The sequence below is a fragment of the Hippichthys cyanospilos genome, chromosome 3 (genome assembly GCF_059441005.1).
Source record: "Hippichthys cyanospilos isolate Australia breed blue-spotted pipefish chromosome 3, RoL_Hcya_1.0, whole genome shotgun sequence".
Taxonomy (NCBI): domain Eukaryota; kingdom Metazoa; phylum Chordata; class Actinopteri; order Syngnathiformes; family Syngnathidae; genus Hippichthys; species Hippichthys cyanospilos.
In genome coordinates this window covers 5,683,825-5,705,813 of record NC_142371.1, presented here as the reverse complement: position 1 = coordinate 5,705,813, position 21,989 = coordinate 5,683,825, and the positions used below count along the sequence as shown (strand labels likewise).

Below are 21,989 nucleotides of genomic sequence, written 5' to 3'. Positions count from 1 at the left end.
GTGCTTTTCCATCCACTGTGAGACTTAATTGTTGCTGTTATCCCCCATGTGAAAACTCAATAAAGAAATGGTTAAAAGAAAATAATAAATCATGCACAAGGTGCTGCATGACCAGTTTATACAACAAAGTGACAATAGTGAATTCCTGCTTAAGGAAAATAGGTAAAGTAAATTTGGGTATGATTGAGACCAAATGTGTTATGTGTTTTCATATGTGCTTATACCTACAATGCGTTTGTGACTTTAGGTATGTAGGATATATATATTTTTTTTTTCCGCACTATAAGGCGCACCAGATTATAAGGCGCACCCTCAATTAATTACATATTTTAACACTTTTTCAATCACAATATAGTAATACTCAAAGTAATAACAATAATAACTCAAATAATAACTCTAAACTCTCAATAGCATAATAACTCAATGTCAATATGAGCAACCTTGTTCAACTGTATACACACAAAAGAAACAGGTAAAGCTTACTTTTTTCAGTTCATTCCCCATCTACAAATCTCAATCTCAATATTGATCCATATATAAGGCACACATGATTATAAGGCGCACCATCAGCGTTTAAAAAAAATCAAGGCTTTTAAATGTGCCTTATAGTGTGGAAATTACGGTATACGTTGAAGGTAGTGGCTAGCGAGAGTCAGTCTGGGGATCTGAGTTTGAATCTCACTTAAAACATCTCTGTGTGGAATTTGCATGTTTGTAGCTATTGATGTACAGCAATATCAAAATAAACTCATTTAACATCAACACCGAAAGCTCATGTGTGACAGTGATAAAAATGAAAACGAAGGGTTAGGGTTTTTCAGTGTACATATACAGTAGTTGTTACCGTTATAAACAAAGCTGTAGTTGATCAAGTTTACATTTCTGTACTTATTTTATTTTGTGAACAACGATGCTTATTCAATTTCCAATTGAGGCTTTTGTTTGTTTTCATTAACGTTAGTATGATTAGTGCAGAATACCAAAAGCTGGGTGGTAAAGGCACTGAGCACCAGCAACACCAGAGGACAAACGACATTGAAAATGAAAGTCAATATCTTCTCCTTCTACTACAGCTGCTGGTCAGGCATTACAATTTCCTTACAAAGTAAGAACCTTGTTTCGCATTATCATATTTCTCTGAGTACAAGTTGAGTTTATTTTTTTCCTCCCCTAATTTTCAATTCCCATATTAGGAGGAGAGAAAACAGAGCTTTTTCATGTATCTGTGTTTGAGGATGTTTGAACAATTAAGGAGGAGAAGGAGAAGAAATCCGTAAGTCAAATGGGAGGGGCTAGTTGGCGTGTCAGATAGTGATGATGAATTTTAGGGCTTTTCAACAAATTAATATTCAGCTATTTCAAAACAATAAGACTTGAAACTTCAAATCATTTTGTTGTTGCGATATTAGTTGCACACGTGCAGGTTGTCTCACACTTGTCTTGTTTCCGCCCCATACCCTCCCCCATTACAGCAACAATTATGTTATTCAAAATGCATCCAAACGTAGTGTAATTTCATCATTTTAATAACACACAACATGTGTTATAATTGGACAGCCACGATCTATGTAACCACTAAAGTCAGCAGTAGACTTATAATTGTTTTTTTGTTTGTTTTTTTGGGGAAAATTCACCCAAATTGAAGTAAAAAAAAAGGGGGGGGAGTCACCGTATAACAGTGATCAACTCGTATTCTGAGAAATATGATAAGTTGTGATGGTGTGTAAAATGTAAAGAAAATTAGATCATAATATTTGCAAATCCTTTTTAACCTATTCTCTATTGAATACAGTACAAAGACTTGATACTGTATTGTGCAACACATTTTCAATGAAAGGTAAACTTGGCAGGTTAGTCTAATACTCACTTTTAAGGAAAAGACATGTTCCTGCAACAAGTGCAGAATGTGGTTCATGTGCTAAATGTGGTTTGGCATTTCTGTACTGAAATAAGTGGGGGCTCCATGAGAAAGACGTTGGTTGAATGCCAGTATATGTCGTTCCAAAACCTGGACCAAGTACCTTTCAGCAATGTATACCAATGATTCCAAATTGCATGGTATAGTTTTAACTTGAATTTACAGTATATATGCAGTGACTGACTGTCTTTTCCCCATTCTTTGTTGACCTTGCCAAGCTTTTGGGAGAAAAAAGTTGCAGGCATCAAAATGAAAATGAGAAAATATCTGCAGCAGAACAATAACCTTCATCAGTTTGAACATTAAATTACTTTTTTTTTCTTCAATCAAAAACAGATTGAAAAGGATTTGGATATCATGGCATTATGTTTTTAAAGATTTTTTTTTTAATATTCCAACTTCATTGGAATTGGGGTTTGTAAAAGAGAGAATATATGTTAAACTCCTCACAGATTATAAATTTCCCCTGGTGTGAATTAGTACGTAATTAACAAGGTGTCTGTTCAGGATGTACCGTGCCTATTGCCTAATGGAAGCTGGGATAGGAGCCAGCTCCCATGGAAATCACACAGAGTAAGATGAATATACAGTGGATTGATGGATGAACGATGGATGAACAATGTACACAAGTGATATCCCCATCTGCTCACATTTTCTCATAAGCTCACCCTCCAATACATTCACAAGCATACTTGGCAGGGAAGACTGCTGTGCCCCAGTTCTCCAGAAGTAATAAAATATATTTTCACTCTGCCTCTCCAAACCACAACAGAGGGGTGGGGCGGTGAAATCCATTTTCACTCAAATCCCTGAAAATCTAACCAGTAGTAGGCAGAGGAATATTTAGCCGCATCAAAATTCAAATTCAATTACTATCATGATTAAGGAAGCTACTGTACAGTTCAATGTGATTCCATTCAAGATCATAAAGGAATAGGAATGGTATAGAAAAGCTTTTAGCAATACTACTACTCTTAAATATAGTACTCATCGATGTGGTGCCTTGATGGCATTCTTATCTGTAATTTCTTTGGTAAAACATCAAAACAAAAACAATTAGGAGTTAGTGTCCTGCAATTAAATGAAATACATGTAAAATAAATAAATATATACACAAGTATGCAATTCTTGAGTAGTCATCTATCATTGATACATATACAAAGTATCACTATCAATAGAACTTTTCATACAAAAAAGTTCCCTCAAAAAACATGAAAGATTATTTTAAAGACAGGTCAATATTTCTGTTAATGTTATATTTTTATGCTAGCTTCTAGTTGCCGATTCTAAAACGGCCATTAGTAGGCGTCAGATGCTGGTATGACTGTGTCGCGAGTACTGATACCATGAAATAATGTTTGTATCGTTATGGATACCATTAGCTGGTGTCACGAATTGAAAAGATGTAAGTTCACAAAAGGCCTATTTTTGTCACCAAAAAAAAATCACTCATCGGTCACTTATGTGAGAGTTCTCCATAATTTTGTTTGAATAAAACAAGGATCATAAAAGATTAAATTAATAATTTCCTTGCAATTGGTTGCTGAGAAATGCTGTTCCTAAACTGCTATTGTTCATGCAGTTGTTCACAAAGTAATGAACCTTTAGCTATGACCAAACATTTTACCTACTGAAAAATGGGTCCTAACATATAAAATTCACACAAAAGACCCAAATAAAGGTCAGTGACTTTACTGTGAGAGCTAATATAGTTTAGTACCAAAATGATATAAAACCCAGTGAATCATTGTTTTCGCTCACTAGTACAATAAGCGCTGGGTGTGGGTGTACCCCTGATGAGGGAAAATTAATCAAAATGCAAAACAGCTTCTAGCTTAATTTGACTATGTTTATGCAAATGTACACGCCTTTCTCTAATTCTCTGCTCGTGTGTGTAATGTGTATTGAAATAGCTGTTTAGCAGTTTTGAGAAATGTCAAAGCCAGGTGGCTGACTAAAAAGTAGAAGAAAAAAAGAGTTCATAGAAAATATTGGTGGGAAAAGTAAATGTGAGTTCCGTACTTGATTGAGTTTCTGAAGTGGTCTTCTGCAGGATTTTTGACAGTGCAGCTGTTCAGAAGCCACAAATCAGCTTCTAATGGATCATCTGTAGGGGGAAAAAGTCAGGGATTCATTATGAATGATTAATCATGCAAACATGTAGGTTGAGAAAAAAGAAAGTGATTTTAAGAATAGAAATGGTTAGATTCATTCAAGGTATGTTTGTTACGATACTGTTGAAGTTTATTTTGTGAGCACATATTGTCTTCATTCATAAGGCATTGTGTCCTGTATGATGACAAGGTCACCGTACCCGAGAGATCCAGGTTAGGTTTTTAACTGTGCTTGCTATTCAGTTCTCATCATCAGTGTGCCAAAGTTACTTGCAATGACTCAGCAAGTAAGTATGCTTATATTTCAGCAACTCTATGAAACGATGTGATTGGGAAATCTCTGGAAAGTTAGATTTGCATAATATTTGCATGGGTAGGGTGTGTGTAGCCAATGGCAAGGGAGTGATTTGCTCAGTTTTTGCATATCATGGCCATAAGGCAATTACGTGAAATGTTGTGCAGATGTACGCAAAAAACTGTTGACTTATCTAATGAAGAAACCCCCTGAGGGCTAAGACAAGCATCCTGGAATTTGTGAGCGTGTTTGTACCTAAAAACTCTGTTGGTTGTCTGCTGAGAAGCATACTTATGAATGATAGTACGAACCTTTGGGAAAAGAAATAGGAGTAGCAAAAAAAAAAAAAAAAATTCTAAGGCATACAAATACTGCTGCAACCATTCACTGCTGACCAGTTTGACAACTTATCCCGTTTCAGGATGAGAATGTTAAGGAAGTTGGGGTTTTTTTTAGACACAATTCCCTTACTATCCTCTCCTTTACCAGCACAAAATTAAACTCTTTTCCGCACTCAATTACTAATACTCAGGGGTGGATAACTTACATTTTTTTGCTGGTCAAACATTTGTCGTTCGAGCAGATCTTAGCGCCCTTTCCGACATCATCAGTCCATCGTTATTTTCAAGCCAGATAAAATAAACAAACTTGGTTTATTCACTCAACTGAACATATTTCTCCACTGCTTGGTGATACTGGTTACTGTTGTCACAATGACTACAGGCTGGTTGCAGTTTGAACTATAAAGATGCAGTAATATAGCAGATAAACATCCAAGGCAGTTGAATTATATTTCCGTAAGCAAAACGGGGCATGGCGAGCTGACCTCTGACGTTATGTATATCCCAACGATTACAACGACGGATGAAAATTGCAATCCCAACATTTCTAATTCACCGTTCGTTTGAGCAGTCACGTTATTCGTCGGCCCGTCAGCAACTGACAGACAGTCTGTCAGTGCTGACAAATGGCCCACCAAATGATAACGCATCATTGACTGATTAATACATTAATTGATTTGAATTAGTTAAAAACAACATTCAAAATACCAAGTACAATATTAAGGAAAGCAGAATGGGATGCTACACTGCACTTAGACTAGGCTCTAGCTGGCTAAGTACAAGCTACAGGTGATCTATTTTGGTGATCGGCAAAAAAGCCACTGATTGACTTAAGACCATCACATAATTTTTACAGAAATTGGCTGATCACAGTCATTTCTCAGTTGTTGGTAAGGCATTGTTATAGTTGTAAGCATATGTGCACATACAGATCGTTCTGACTCAAAACCAGCAAAAATCATACTGTAATTCCAAATCATACTGTAATTCCATTTGGAACCCTCGAAAGAATCCCCTGATTTAAATTGTATCAAAAATATTGCAAATATTACACCGGACCTCAAAAGCTCAAAAAATTGCTTCAGTAAAATACGTGTCGTAGTAGGGCGCATGCTATGTGGAAATAAATTGGACAACCCTTCGCTGTGTACCTTTGTGATATGTCTCAATGTGTTTGTATGTGTGCTATTCATATAGATTGTTTTCCACAAAGAAACTAAAATCCATGAACACTCCTTCTACATGTGTATATTTGCATGGATTCCATTCCAAAATAATACCGATTAAACAGATATTAGAAAAGAAACACCTGTGGTCAGATTCTGTTAGTGTACTGTATACACCTACCCAAAGTCACAAAGCATTTCATTTACAAACTAACTATGAAGATTGGGAGCATTCAAAGTGGATTCAAACTGAGCACACATATTAAATGAATTATATGAAGCAATATCGGGCTAAAATTATTTTGGGGAAAAAAGACAAAAAAAAACCTTTCATTCCGTGCTGAATGTCTGTTATTGATTTAACCACAGGTGTGTGAAGCACCCAGCAGAGATACTGAGATGAGGCTCAGCTGTAGTGTCAGGGAGCAGGGATCCACATAAACAACATCAAGCAGAAAGGGAATAAGATAATTTCCCCAAATTCAAAGCATGTAGATGTGCCAGCATACAACCACAAAGTGTAAACTGAGTGATTTTCTGTAATTATGCAGGCAGCTGCTTTACCCAGAGACCTGCAAAATAAAGTGGACCCCGGCTTACGACGTCCCTGCCTTACGTTTTTTTTTCACCTTACGACATGGATCACAACATTTTTTGTACCGGCTTTATGCCATTTCTTTCACCTTACGACACATCCAACATGGCGGTCAGTGTGCATGTGTGTCCGCCATGTTGGATGTGTCCGCACTGATACGCCTATACATGCGTCACTGCTCACGTCACTACAATGCTGGTCTGCTTTTGTTCGCTGTCAAGGTCAAAAGGTCCGTATGCTAAAGACTGGATCTCATCTCAAAATAACATATTTATTGTGCATTTTACTGCTTAATTCAAACTTGAAAGGGTGAGCCATGGCTCCCAAGATTGCTAGTGATGTTAAAGGGAGAAGTAAGAAGATGAGTAGTATGGAAACCAAGCTGGAGAGAATCAAGAGATACAAAAAAAGGCTAGGCTAGGCTAGGCTACCCTCACTAGGGACTATGGCCATAACAAGCGTATCACGTCACTCAAAGGTAAATAAATCCTTTCTGTATTTTTTATGATGTTATTTAATTGTATATATGTATATTATGTATATGTAGCAGTTTTTGATACAAATTTGTAATATGCATGTACAATTTTGATGGATTTACCTGGGGTTTATTAGCTATATAACAAAGGTGTGGATTGCCCGCCATATGGCGAATTCGCCTTACGATCCCAACCGCGGAACAGATTAATTTCGTAAACCGGGGGCCCACTGTAATAAGTTTCTCCTAGAAGTAACTCAGAAAGGATCCAGTGTTCCTTAAAAAAAACAAAAAAAAACTGGTTCCATAAGACTTCAAAATGTCTTTAACATTCCAAATGGTCTTGCTAAAGTGAAAAATAAAACAATGGTGCTGCTTATGAGCACTATGCAATTCTCATGGTGATTAATCCATGCGACCTGCTTGGGTTTTCAGATTGTTTGTTGGGAAGTTTAGAGCAGACAGATCTTATATTGTCATGTTAGAAAAAAAGCTCTGGAGACTACAAACCTTTGACACTGACTTCTTTAATTGACACTCTCCATTATGAATCAATATGATTAACTTAATTTCTTTGCCTACTTAATTCGTACCTTGTCTTGCAGACATGGAGTCCTACTTTGCAAAGCTGTCTACACTATGGAAGCTTGGATGTGGGTCTAATGTGGCTAAGTACATTCAAGTATTAGTATAGAATTTCATCCAGCCATCTATTTTCTATCACCTTCCTGTTGCAGTAAGGGTTGCAGTAAGTCACAGCCTTTTTTGCTCTTCACAAAAATCCAAATGTTTTCTTCACTTATACAAAAAGCTAATAAAAATAACACTACTAAAAAAAATGTTTTTTTTGTTTGTTTACACTCACCTGTAATTTGCTTTATTTTCCTGATGCCAACCAAGTTTGTTTCTCCATCAATCACTTATATTAACTTTGACAGAAACGTTTTTCTTTGTGCATAAGCAAAAATAGACTTGGGACTGCAGTAGTCACTTTTGTCTAAGCATGGATGGCAGATGAAGCGGGGAACCTTGGCAAATAATTGCATTTGGTATAAAAGTGTTTGACTTCCCTTTTCTGGACTGATAAATACAAAACAAGTTTACTTTCAGATTGTCTATTTGGCCCTGGTTCTCTTTGGCGGCTAACATTATTCCCATTTAAAAAAAAAAAAAAAGAGGCTTGGTGGAAGAGTGGTTGGCATGTCCAGCTCACAGTTAAGGGACCAGAGTTCAATTCCAGCTGGCTCCGGCTTTTTGTGTGGAGTTTGCATGTTTTCCTCGTGCCTACGTGCGTTCTCTCCGGGCAGTCCGGCTTCCTCCCACACACCAAAAACATGCAAGTCAGGTGAATTGGAATGCTAAATTGTCCTTAGGTATGATTGGGTCCGTGAATGGTTGTGGGCCTCTGTGTGCCCTGCGATTGGGTGGCAACCAGGGTGTTCCCCGCCTACTGCCCGAAGTCAGCTGGGACAGGCACCAGCAAGCCTGCGAATCCAGTGAGGATAAGTGGCCATAAAAAAAAAAAAAAAACAGATGGATGGATTCATTTTTTTGTATGTTTATCACACATTGTTGATGATGCAGTCTATATTGTGCTATTACAATGTACCTGTTTTTTTTATTGTTGTTTTGATTTTTAATAATTTCTGTGTTTAATTGCCAAAAGGTGAGTTTAATAAATGCTATTTTGCCTGATGTGTTCATTTGCTGATTTTTTTTTTTTCCACAAAGGGTCAAATCAGTGCACACTAACATTGTTATTTAGGTTAATTAAGGTTACTAGTGAGCTTCGTTTGAAGATGTTTTGTGTTGAATAATTTAACTAAAGCTTATGTAATAGTGCTTTACAATTGTTTACATTCTAGATGCATAGTGTAGATTTGTGCTTTGTAATCCTCTGTCTACAATAATTTGAAGTTCATTAGTGGCATTTATACCCAATTGCAATTCTTTTTTGAGGATGGTGTAAAATATACACTGATTTTGTAAGTCCCACCTCACCTCCAAAATAGTGGGGATTCAAACCTCACAAAACGTTAATGCTGCCTGCTTAATTACATAGTATGGTTCTAGTTTTAAACAGTAAAAATGTGTAGAAGAGGTTATGAATTTAATTTTGTGCAATGTTGACATTTTTAACGGCTGTACCAAACTCAACTGATATATATTTCTGATTTCCCTAGGCTTTCTGCTCCAAAAATACTAATCTATGTTTTTTGGTCCATGTAACATTTTCATTTCAGCTGAATAGATCCAAACCACCTAAGAGTTTGTCTGGCCAATTTTTTGGGTGCACAGAGGGGTTTAAATGATAGCGTTCACACTTGATCAAACAAACCACACTCTGAGAAATAACACCAGAGTTCATGTTATCAAAAACAAACCTCTGAAGTGTGAAATACCCATATATTTATATGTTTTGCTTGATTCTAATATCAATTTTATAAGAGATTACTTTGGTAGTCGGGTGCTGCAGAGGACATAAAAATGTTTTTAGGGGAAGCTGACCGCATGTTTTACTTGATGCAAGACTTTAAATATGCGTTGTGCATCTTTCCAGTCTGATGCCACTGGCAAATATGGAAATGCAGCAAACCTACGAAGCAAGTAAAAGTGACCATCATGAGTAGAGACCAAAAAGGGCAACTGTAACTATCCTGTGAATAATTTAGATTTGGTAAACAATATTGAAAGTTAAAGTGTGTGTCTGCATCTGTGTCTATGTGTATGTGTGTACATGCAAATGTGTGCAAGAGAACGCAGAAGATGCAGACAGCGGCCACCCTGGGGCTCACTTATACAATGCTTGTGAGCTTCACACACATACTGTATCATGACCCACTTTTCAACCCGATCCCACACACACATCGCCTCACGCACGCGCACACAAATGCATTCGTGTTGTCATTTCTGTCTTCTGCCCTCCATCCTTTCTACCCCATATCTCAATGCTTCCCTCCCAGCAGGGCCCCTCTTATCTATCTTCACACACGACACACACACACCAAACACCCGACACGCAGAGGACATGCTGACCTTGGCATGCAGTGCCATAGTGGGTTAGAGGAGCCAGTAAGCTGGTGCAAACTGTGGCTTTGGGGTGAATAGATACACTTGACTGAGCTAACAAGGCCTGTCTGCCCTTATTGGCGAACCAGACTATTAGATGCCAAGCTGGCTCAGAGGACAGGTGGACTTGAAGGCAGGGTGGGGCAGTGACCTAAGTCATCTCCATCAAGACAACTTAGGTAATTTACTTTTGACTGCCGTAATTCTCAGAGAATGAGTATTTTTTCCCCTCATTTTCAACCTTCATATTAGGAGGTTCAAATTATAACTGCATAACTCAAAAGATCAGAACATTTTTTAATAACATTAATTCAAATGCCATGTCATTTACAAGGCTAAAAATTATTATGAATATGTCTAATTCGATATAGTATGCATTTGTTTGAAAGTGTTTGCAAAGAACATCAGAAAATGAACTTTCGTCAAGCGCCGCCTAGTTGCTTCTTTGTTGTCAACAACAAGGTTGCGTGGATATTTTTTCCAGCGGACTTCGAAAAATTATGAAAAGGAAAGGACAGCTTGGCTTGTCTCCAGCCCTTGGATGTGCACTTGAACAAGCCGGCATGGATGCCGGCAGTTGAAAGAAAAAACAGCAAAGGGTAACAATCCACGCTCTGATCTCACAACAGTCATCACTTGGGTGAAGAACATCCCAAGTAAGATGATCAGCAAATCATCTCCGAAAACCTACATTTCAAACAACTTGGACAGGTCAGAAGATGACTGACCAAGGAAGCGTAACGAGGATATTTGCGCAAATAACAAGCAGGAAGGAGAGGATGTCAATGGGAGGCGCAATTTGGCGTGTCAGATAGTGATGATGCCTTTTAGGGCTTTTCAACAAATTATTATTCAGCTTTGTCAAAAAAAATAAAGCATTGAAACTTCAAATCATTTTATTGTTGCAACATTAGTTTCAGCTTTTGCGTCTACGCACACATGTACATGTAAACATGTACGCACACACCCGCTCCCCCCACAATCGTTAAATTGTGTTATTCCACATACAAGAAATGCATCTAAAAGTACCGTAATTGCGTTATTTTAACAACACACCACACACTGTGTGTTATAATTAGAAAGACATGAGCTATGTAGCCACTAAAGTCGGAGGTAGACTATACTCGCATATTTGTAAAATTCACCCAAATTAAAGTTAAAAAAGGGTTGGGAGGCGGGTCAACTTATAACCGAGGTTGACTTGCACTCGGAGAAATACGGTACTTCAAATGAGTTTTTTGTAAAACAATACAGTTTTTGGATGGTAAATGGCTTTTTTCTTTCATAGCACTTTTCCTCCTCCAAGGCACTCAAAAACATTAACACTCTCTCCTCACTCACCTACGAATGGTGGTCAGTGTATAGCTCAAGGACACGTTGGCAATGTCACAGGGCTCAAAATTGATCCCACAAGCTCTGGTTTGGGAGACTGTGCCACCTCAGCCATGAAACCCATGGAAGAAGTGAACCAATATTCAATATTCAACACGCTTGAGACAAGCGAGCAGCATTGTCAAATTTACTTTTAATCACTGATGTCTGGATCTGGATCAACTGATAAGAAACCGTGCCTAACCACAAAATTTGGATACACTTTTTCATGTCCTTAAAACATTGCCAAGGTATCGAATCGAACCAAGACTTGGTATCGGCCACATATTCCACATATGAAATTATCTAAATGTGGGGTTAGAACTACTTCAATGCAAGCTGTACTTACAACTTTGCATATGAACAAATGGATTGATGTGGGAGGAAAATGGCAAAGATGTAGAATTTACCTCATTTTATTGCATGTAAGAAACTATTACAAAAAATTACATCTTTTTTTTTAATCACAAAACAGATTATATTCAGTGAGTGTATTCTTAAATGTACACTATATGGACCATGTGTATTGTGTGTGTGCGCACATTTGCCTTAATGACGTGGCAAATTTGTATAGGCCTTAGAGGATTTTTGGGTTTCACCTCCAATCAAGTCATACACAAATAGAGGCACACGCACACGCTCACACAAACACACACACAGGAGCCTGGGGGCTTGGCGGTTGGTCTATCCGTCTAGGAGGGTGAGCAGCCACTCAGGCATGGATGATAATGTAATCAACTGTCATTAGAGGGACACTGAATACACACACACAGGGCACAAAAGATGCTCTTTCAGCTGTCAGTCATTTGTTCAAAATCACACACATGCCATTTAGTTATAGCAACACAGGTTCTGGTGATAATAATGTTTTACTGTCACAGCTCGGTGAAAGCATTTGGTTGGCAATCAGTTCTGGGTGTCCCCCACCTACTGCCCGTAGACAGCTGGGATAGGCAACAGCTACCCAGCGACCCTAGTGAGTATAAGCGGGTATAAAGGATGGATGGATGTTTTACTGTCTATATTTGCTTCCGATACTATTAATCAATGAAAAACAATTCATAAAGGTTATGTAAGTGATGTACAAATGAGTAGAGCTTTTTCTGTAAGTTTAGTAGTAGTACATATACACTACAGAGATGATATAAACAAACATACAGTATAATACAGAGCCACAATAACCATCAACTTGTTCTGTGATCATTAGACTTTACAAAAATATGGAGACAAAGAAATAGATTTTGTAATTTGACCAAAAATATTGCAATATCAGCGAAGAGGTTAATCATCCAGCTCTATCATGCAACAATAAGCCCTTTAGAGAGATGTTAAAAAAAATGAGGTCAATGGATGGTACAAAAAGCAGCTATTGCATACAGACCCTAAGGCCATTCCAGCTCCAAAGGGAGGAGCGCAAAATCTGATAACATGCCTCAAGTTGTGTCACGTGTGGAATCTCAGTTGGGGCTGAAGATTTAAAAGAAATTAGAAAGCCATTTCCATTATACCTGCTAAAGTCTAGCGGCGTCGGGGATAATGTGACCAGCTATCAATCGTATGGGCAATGCTGAAACTGGTAAGAAGGATCACCACAGAGTATAGCAAAAAACACAGTGCCAATGCTCAATCTTGCATATCTTCTGAGAGACATACTGTACAGTACATAGCTGGGTGAGCAAATGTCACGGTGCATCACTGTGTACTCGGAAGCTGGAATGGACCCCTAGTTGAGCACAGTAGGGAGTATACCAGAGATACATCCTACTGAATTAGCATTTTAAAAACAACCATCCACTTGGGATTGTCTTTAGTTTTGATCAACAAACTGTGAGTCCATTACATCTGATGAGGAGGAGAAGCAACATCAAACAGGGAAAGTGGGCAGCAGTTGGGGAGGGAGTGTCCAAAAAATGGGGGGCTTGTAGTCAATGGAGCAAAAGGGAATAACAGTTGGTAAAGCTGAGAGGCTGAATAAAAAAGTAAAAAGGATCACCAAGTTCATAGTAAGCTATACATTTTTACACCAGCTGTATCACATGTGGAAAACTAGGTTGCTGCTAAAAGGTTCTCAGTGTCAATTCTCAACTTCTCTCTTAGTCACCAAAATCATGTTTACCGCTACATGTTGAAGTGGTTGGTTTTTAAATTTAAACCACACCAACTGATACGCTCAGTTCAGTATTCAGGCCCACTCTTCTCAATGTGACATATTTATATATCGTCTATATTGTTTATATAGTTTGACTAGAGAAAAAAACAATCTGTCAGGGCTCATATCGATTAGTGTATAAAGAGGCATCGTATTTGTGGCCAATATTCATTTTCATCCATGACCGATTCTTCCATCATATTCAGTGTTTACCCTGACGAGGTTCGCTGGCGTGCTGGAGCCTATCCCAGCTTTCTTCGCATAGTAGGCGGGATACAGCCCAAACTGGTTGCCAGCTAATCATAGGATACAAAAAGACAGAAAACTATACATACTCACAAAACACACATAAGGACAAGTGCCAAATATACCTACAACGCATGTTTTTGAAATGTGGGAGAACCCAGTAAAAAACCCATGCATTCATGGGGAAGAACACGTAAACTTTACACATAAGCCGGATGCAGGGGCAAATCCATGACGCTGTGCAGTGAGGTGCTAATTTATGCTAAAGAAAAAGAAAGAATCAATCAATCAATCCAAAAAAAAAAAGTGGATGCATTGTTGCAGATAATTGGCGGGGTCTATTCCTATCCACAAAACAGGCTTTAACTTGAAGCCAATCACCCAGGCCGTTCAAAAAGGCAAACAATCCAATGCACATGAGGTTTGGCCTTCCTTTTTTTTCATTTATTTAATTACTGAGGACCTTATTATTGTTTTTGATGCATTAGCATTCTATGCTTTGTTTGAAAATCCGACCAATTCAGATGTCGACCTAAGTCTCCTAAACGAACTGCATTCAACCTTAGATGTTGCCATGTAAAATTACAGCAATATGTACAAACATAACAACAGTTGATTAAGTATGTTAATTCAGTAAAACATGTGAGCAATGCTTTGAGAGGAAAAGGAATGATGAATGCTATGGGTCAAGCCAAGTACTAATTTGGCTGCCATGGGTACACCTGGGTTCCACAAAGATGTCCCAGCTCACGGAAAAACAGTAGAAAGTCTGCAAAAACACTCAGTAAAGTTACTTAATATGTTTGTCCATGTTAAAGGACATTAAGATAAAGAAAGTATTTGTACAGCATATATGGGCCACAAAATGGAAAGAGTCCAGGGGTAGTGATAAAAAAATGTGATAATGGGTCCAATGTGATTTTAAATCTGTATTACCGGTGAAATATCGAACAGCAGACATGCAAGGGATGGAAACTGCTTCTGAAAAGATTTTGGGCCATTACACATCTCACCTTGCATGGAGACGATGATACGAAGCCTCCGGTCAAGCTCTAATTGGGGCCAATGGCTAGTCTGCAGCCCAGACAGAAAGCCATTATGGTCATCAGTGCAAGTATGAAAAGATGTTCCACACAGTGAGGGGGATTGTTAGGAGTCAAGGGCAAGGAAGTCAGTGTGTCTGGGCAAGAGGAAGATTACTGATAGACAGAGTCATTTACTAGTGATTTCACTTTTACCACACATCGCAGCAAAATTATGTGTGCTCGTCATGAACATGAATCTGACATTCGGCCTCAGAGAGGGAAAATGAAATCAGATCAGCCCTGACCAATTACTATAAAGAGACAGATATGTAACGGTTGAAGTCAACGATTGACCATATTTTTTGGCCCATAATGTGCACCGCATTTTAAGATGCAGTCTGAATGAACAGGTCTATTTTTGGAAATATCTTAATATAGGGCACATTGGACTCGGAGGCACACCAGGATAAGGTGCATTCCCACGTATTATGTCAAATTTTTTATAACTTTTTTAGCCCAATAAAAATGTTATTTTGGGGGATATGTAATCAGTTACAGACAGACTTTTGAGTAAATAAAATAAAAGCAAATAGTAAGAAATTTGAATCAAAGGTGATAAACAACAAACATTTGTGACTGAAATTTATTTTCATACAAGGGGCTTGTTTTGTAAGTTCAAGTTTTTTTTTTATTTTGTTAAAGTTAGCATTTCTAAATAAAAGTAGAAAAATAAAAGTAGAATAATCCACCAACAAAGCAAAATTCTTACTCTACACACAAATTCAGTCAACAGTAAATAATCATGAATACACACAAATCCAAATTAGGGACGTCTATAATGATTTGTTAGCTGATTGATATTTAAAAAGCTGATTGTTTGGAACTGATTACTTCATTCACACACACACCGCGGGCATAAAAAGCATCCTAAATATACCCAGGTATTATAGTCATGTTTTTTGTTTGTTTTTTTTGTTTGTTTTTTAGTTGAGAACACATTAGATAATTATTGTTTACACGGTGAAAAAGCAGAGGGTGTCTTTCGAAAACTAATATCCAACTGTCAAAGTCATTCAGACCACAGCCAGTTCCCCAAATAATATCAATCAGACATTGGGTTCAATAATGATTATTATGACAATTGTGATTATGTTTGTCATTCGCCCTTAGTGATGGCACTTTCATTGAGCAATGAGTATGCAAGCCTGCGTGCGTGTGCGTGCGTGTGTGTAAAAAAAAGTGTATGTGAAAAGAAAAAAGTTGTACATCAGCTTGCCACAAATATAAAATGGCTTGAATAGATTGAGGAAAAAAAACCATGCAGGTGTGCCTGTGTTTTCTTGCTTTTTTTCTAGGTTTGAACCCTGGAGAAAAAGGCAGAGAGCAATGTAGAGGCCACCTGTATGTAAAAGCTCACCTGTCCTTGATGAATTGTGGCAGGTGGGGCTAAAGTGTAGAACTGAATAAAAATGGGCGTGATAGTTGAGAGGTACTGTCCACAGTCATTGACGAGAACATGAAGAGGTTTATTCTGTACTATACAAGAACATACCTTAAAAATGTAATACCAACCTATTGGAGTTATTGTTTCAAAGACTTAAAATACACAATGGCAAAAGTCCATGCATTATATCTTAGCTGCCCAATCTGAGTAAACTAGACAAAAAAGAGAGACAAGGACAAGAGAGGCGAGGACAAGTTTCTACTCAAATTTAAGAGTACAAAATCTGTACACATTGTTCAATATGTAGACCACACACACACACACACACACACACACACACACACACATATATGTACAATGTTACACATCCCCCTGGAATAAGAATTTCGTTAAAAAGCAATTTTCTTTGGCTTGTTAACGCTGCTAATAACCCTTCCAATGTTTATGCCTTCATATGTTAAGTAGCTTAATTCGATTATTAGTGATATGAAGCCTTCATCTACCACTCCTTCCTCATTTCAATGTGGAATTGAAACAATTTAGGTCATCTGGCCCCATATTCCCATAACCAGGCTGAGGGACATGCAAATCAGATGCAAATGCCACAAAAATGTGAAACTAGTCATGGGCCTGAGTAATAAATACTGAATTTAGCCTCTTGGCATTCCAAAAACAGCCAGTTGGGGTTCAAATGCAAATGTTATGCAAATAGCCCAGATGTAGAGCGCTTTTATTTTTCCTGACGCACCGAGCACACGGGGCATCCTAGTGGCTTCCAAGGCAGAGGCCCATAACATGGCCATATGATATTGTGGATTTGAAGCCAGCTCATCGCGAAATCCCCTGACTCATTTGCATTCCTCCTCTGACACTTTCCAAAATGCAATGACTTGTCAGACTAAACCAAACCGTGTAAAATATATTTGATGAGATGATAATCAAGAATGAGAAACCATGAAATATGGCAGAGACTATAACAGTATAATCTCACAAAATAAATAGACAGGCGATGCACAAACAAAGGCAGCAGCAGGACGCAAAGGTGAGTCAGCTGAGAGATACAATTTGACTGTAGGGGGAAAAAGTCAAATAAAGTTAGAGTCAGGATGGAAATTTAGTCAAAAGGTAAAGCTACTGAGACAAATGAAATGGAGAGATTTGTTGATGTAGCCACTATTGCAAAATCTGCTGTAAATTCTTGCGAAAGATTTCGCAAGCACCTGAAAACCTTGAAGTCTTTCTGAAACAGTTTGGAGAAAGTAAAGGGAAAACTTAAACTTTACGTATACATTGTGATACGGATTTGAGGTAAATGTGCTAAATGTCTCCTAGTGTATATTATCCACAAAAAAATGTGGAACAGTTTGTTGTGCTAAATTACTCTAAGAAAAAAAAAAAAACATTTTGCAGAAAAGCATGACAGTGGACCACCTTCTTGAGTTGGCAAAAATGTATCCTTGACACACGCACATCGCTTCATCTGCACACAGCTCAAATTTAGCACATGAGAAATAATCACTATAATGTGCTATTTTTTTTTCTTTTGCCCTGAACATACGACATGATCTAGGTTTGGCTTGATGCATTTGAAATCAACATTGCAAAGCCCTTAATTACAGCCTCCAACCCTCTATATTAGATTCTGGCCCAAGTGCTTAGCACATAGTGGTAGACAGAATGTGGATGTTGGCAGAAAAGCAGATGATTAGAATGGCTGCTCTTGCTCAAATCATGCCAACACACACAAGTTTACTGCCTCTGTTTTTCCTTGTGCATCACCAAGAAAAGCGCACGTGTTCTGTCTTTGTTCGGCTATTGTTAAAATAAATAAATAAATAAAAAATCTTGGAATTATAAGCATTCTCAATGAAGTGGCTGTTCTGTAATTTGGAAATGTATTTTCCAGCAAATTGATAGAACTAAAACTCATTTGTTGTAAAAAGACAAAGAACAAGCAAATAATACATTAAAAAATCAAACATTCTTGTTTATTTCGGAAGGCAACGATCAAAAATTCCACACTTCAGTTCTTTTTCTTCACAATTTTACATAAAATCCTGTTTTTTATTAAATGTTTTCATTCCCAAGTTGCGAAAATTGGAACAGAACCAATTCAAATCCGAGACGTACCAAATCCCTAGTTGCAGGTCTACAGTAAAATACATGTTGCAAATGCCTGCCAATTAATTAATCTAACATCCACACAATGACGGTGCTTACACACCTATTCTTTATTTCTCTGGCCCAAGTGGCTGAAGTTAAAGCTGTTAAAAAATAAGTAGTTAAAACCTAGGTAATCTATAAAGCAACAGTAAAAGAATTCCTAGAATTTACATCAGTATCAACATCCAAATCACGAGTTTTATTTGTTTACAATTAGTAGAAAAAGCACCATTATTCTTTTTCATGATACTGTAAGGGTGATAGACAGCTGCAGTTCATTAGCCACATGAAAAAAAAAACAAAAAAAAAACATGCCAGGTTAATTTTAAAGTGTGTGTTTGAGTTGAGTTAATTGGAGCTCATTTAAAACACCGAAGTTTGTATGCACCAATACAGCCAGTCTAACACCACATAAGTAATGTACATCATTTTAACATGAGTAAACACATTTCAATAGAAATATCCATCGACTATCCAGAAGATTCTTAACATACCTCAAAGAGTCTCAACTGATATATGCGATGTAGAGAACATCTAATAAACCAGCTATGGAATATAAAGCATACTGTATATGAGTGCTTGTGTGAGCGCTTCCATGTATCTGAGCATGAATACATTAGTAGTAAGTAGATGGTGCAGACATGGTCATATCCCTGAAAATTTGCCTCCAAATAAATAAATCATTACAAAATGAAACAATTTGAACTGTTTTCCATATTAAATAATAAATGTAGCAGTTCACAGTACATGGAATCATAACAGGATAAAATGCAAACGCAGAGTGGGAAGAGAATGTTCTCATCGCAAGTACATACACATTCGCGTACCTCAACAAACAACCAAATACACAGGAACTCATCATTACTAACAAATTCCAATGAAAGCAGATGGCATCAAAATTATTCAATGGTCCGTCACTGTCTTTTCATATGCTAATCTGTTATTTGTACACATATGAATTTCTTTAATGTGGCCAGGAAATAAATAAGGCCGTGCCGCTCATGCTGTGAGTGATTCTTTAAAAAGAAAGCATCACTCCGCGTCTTCAAGAGACCGATAGCATTTAATGTATTTTCAGACACTTCAAATTCGAAGGACTGATGTTACACTAATCCATTTACCTATAAAAGGGCATCCTACCTCAAATTTGGCTCACTGTGCCATGTTATAAGCAAGCACTCATTCTGTCATTCAAACAGCCCAGCGGGGGTCCTGCTGTCATCTGTTCCACTCAGCTCATTTACTGCTGTAAGCAACGCTTCAAGCCACTGCTGATGAAAAGTTGCTCGCTCCCAACCCCAAAGTGAAGGCAGTGACAGCTGTAAAGCCACCTTGGTTGTATGGCAAACTACAAGAGAACTGTTGTAAACAAAGTTGATCTAAAAGCGAGACTTTTCTTTGAACTATGCAAGACCACACAAATATGATTACTTTTTTGACACTGCAAGTTGCAGCAGACCAGCAACAAAGTGCCATAGTGAGAGCCCATGCATTATTATGTGAAGTACCATGTATTAAGGAATTGTGGGCAAAAAAAATTCTACCTTGCTTCAATTAGAAGGTAACACAATTCCTCATTGACATTTGGGAGACTCCTTGTGTATTTTTTTTAAACGTATTTTAAATCACAAAACTGGACTTTTGAACAGGCCTGTATTTTCTTAATCCACTGCATAATGATATTGTGTATGTTTGTGCTACGCTAGACTGAGCTAGTGAAACACACATTATTTTAAAATCCAGTTTTAACTTTGTTTAGATATTGCACATTCAACTAGATTAAGGTTTCACTATTATAAACAACACTGTTTGTGGCATTCAAAAAATATATTCTTGTAAAATATGGCCATATAAACCCTGCAAGGCTACCAGTGCAGATGTTATATGCACATACTAGCTTAAACAGGATGAGGGGACTTGGCTAACACCAGCATCATGAGCAGCGAATTATTGTCCGCATGCATGGTGATTGCTTTACACAATAAAATTGTTTGTACCTCAGATGAGTCATGTAATCATCATGAGAAAAACTGTTTCTCCAATTTTATAAGATTATATGGAAACAAAGCCATAGTGGAAACCTACAGTAGGTAGTACAAGAGCAATACAAAATTTGAAGCCTGAACGTTTCTGTATTTGATGGAACAATAAGTGTGCCCAGTGCAGTTCAGCCATGATAAGCCTGCATTTTGAATTTCAGTCTCATCCCAATATGAATTAGAAATGGTGGACAGGAATGAAAGCATACACGTTCCAGTGTAAACATACACACACAAAAACAAGCTCAATTATTACTTGTCAACAGCTTGGCCAGTTGACAAATTATGAAACTTAACACACACACACACACACACACACACATATAATGAGATACTTACTATATATTCATGCAGCAACTTTTTTTTTTTTGGTCAAGCAAGGTCCTGCCAATGCCTCCAATCACTTTTTTTCTGCTTGGTGATCAAGGTTACTTTGTCCGATGCCCATTCAAATTAAACCCACTGCCCGAATCATTCACAGCTTTTAAATCCACTTTATCTAATATCTGTGCTCTCACATGGAAATCTAACACATAGCCAATTCATTTGTATGTATGAAGGAAAGATTAGACGGGGATGTGCTGAATTAATTTATTACAAAACCAATGACATGCCCATACACACACCAGTACGCTCATACTGAAAAACACTTGAATTCTCGAACCTTCCCGACAGCTATACATTTTTTTCATAGCCCTTCACACATCGCATGAACCAGTAAGCCCAAACCATGTTCAATCACATGTAGCAAGTTCTTCCTCTTCAACAGGTGGCATTAAGTGAACATGTACACTTTGCTTTCTATTTCAGCTGGTGGTTAGCAAATAATGCCACGGATGTCTGAAAATTGAATCTTATGAGAAAAAGTAGGGGTCATCTTCCAAAACTATACAAAAACTTAAGGGTAGGGGGGAGTTCAAAAAAAAAAAAAAAAAAACAACATTTGTTGCATGCCTTTGAAGACCTCATTCAGAATTTCTTTGGCTTCACTCTCACTCACCCCCACAGCATCAGCCTCATGTCACACTAATTGCTAATGTCTTTCAAGCGTTAATTTCTTCATAAGAGAAATTACACATTTTTTCTTGTTGAACTGAGATGACAGGCAAAACAAAGAAGAGAACAAATTATTAGAAAGAGGGACCAAAAGGGTTAGCTTTTAATGGACCAAACAAGCTAATTATTTCAAAGGAGAGACAAAATGGCAACCTTGCAAAGAAAATAACAAAGAATATTGACCTGTCTGGTTCTTTTCCAAATGACTGTCAAAAAGTCAGGCTCTCAAGATGAGGATGTAGCCAACTTCTAAAACACGTAAATACAACTAAATGAATGTGATGGCCCAAAATGGTCCTCATTGCTACTGTGTGTGTGTGTGTGTGTATATATATATATATATATATATATATATATATATATATATATATATATATATATATATATATATATATATATATATATACGGACATCAAAATGGATTTGATGTATATAGGAGTTATTCGTGGAAATGATTTATCTTATTCACTGCCAGCCCACTAAACCTAAAACTTTGACAATTGTCATCAATGACAGTGAATGA

At 37.5% G+C, this 21,989-nt stretch overlaps 1 protein-coding gene across 1 annotated transcript in view; it reads right to left on the bottom strand.

Moving 5' to 3' along the window:
* cdkal1 (CDK5 regulatory subunit associated protein 1-like 1) overlaps positions 1–21,989 on the bottom strand; it is a 201,086-nt gene that overhangs the window by 168,202 nt on the left and 10,895 nt on the right. Inside the window, exon 4 of the mRNA XM_088409351.1 lies at positions 3,941–4,025. Within this exon, the coding sequence (XP_088265477.1) occupies positions 3,941–4,025 (85 nt within the window). The remainder of the gene's footprint in view (positions 1–3,940; positions 4,026–21,989) is intronic.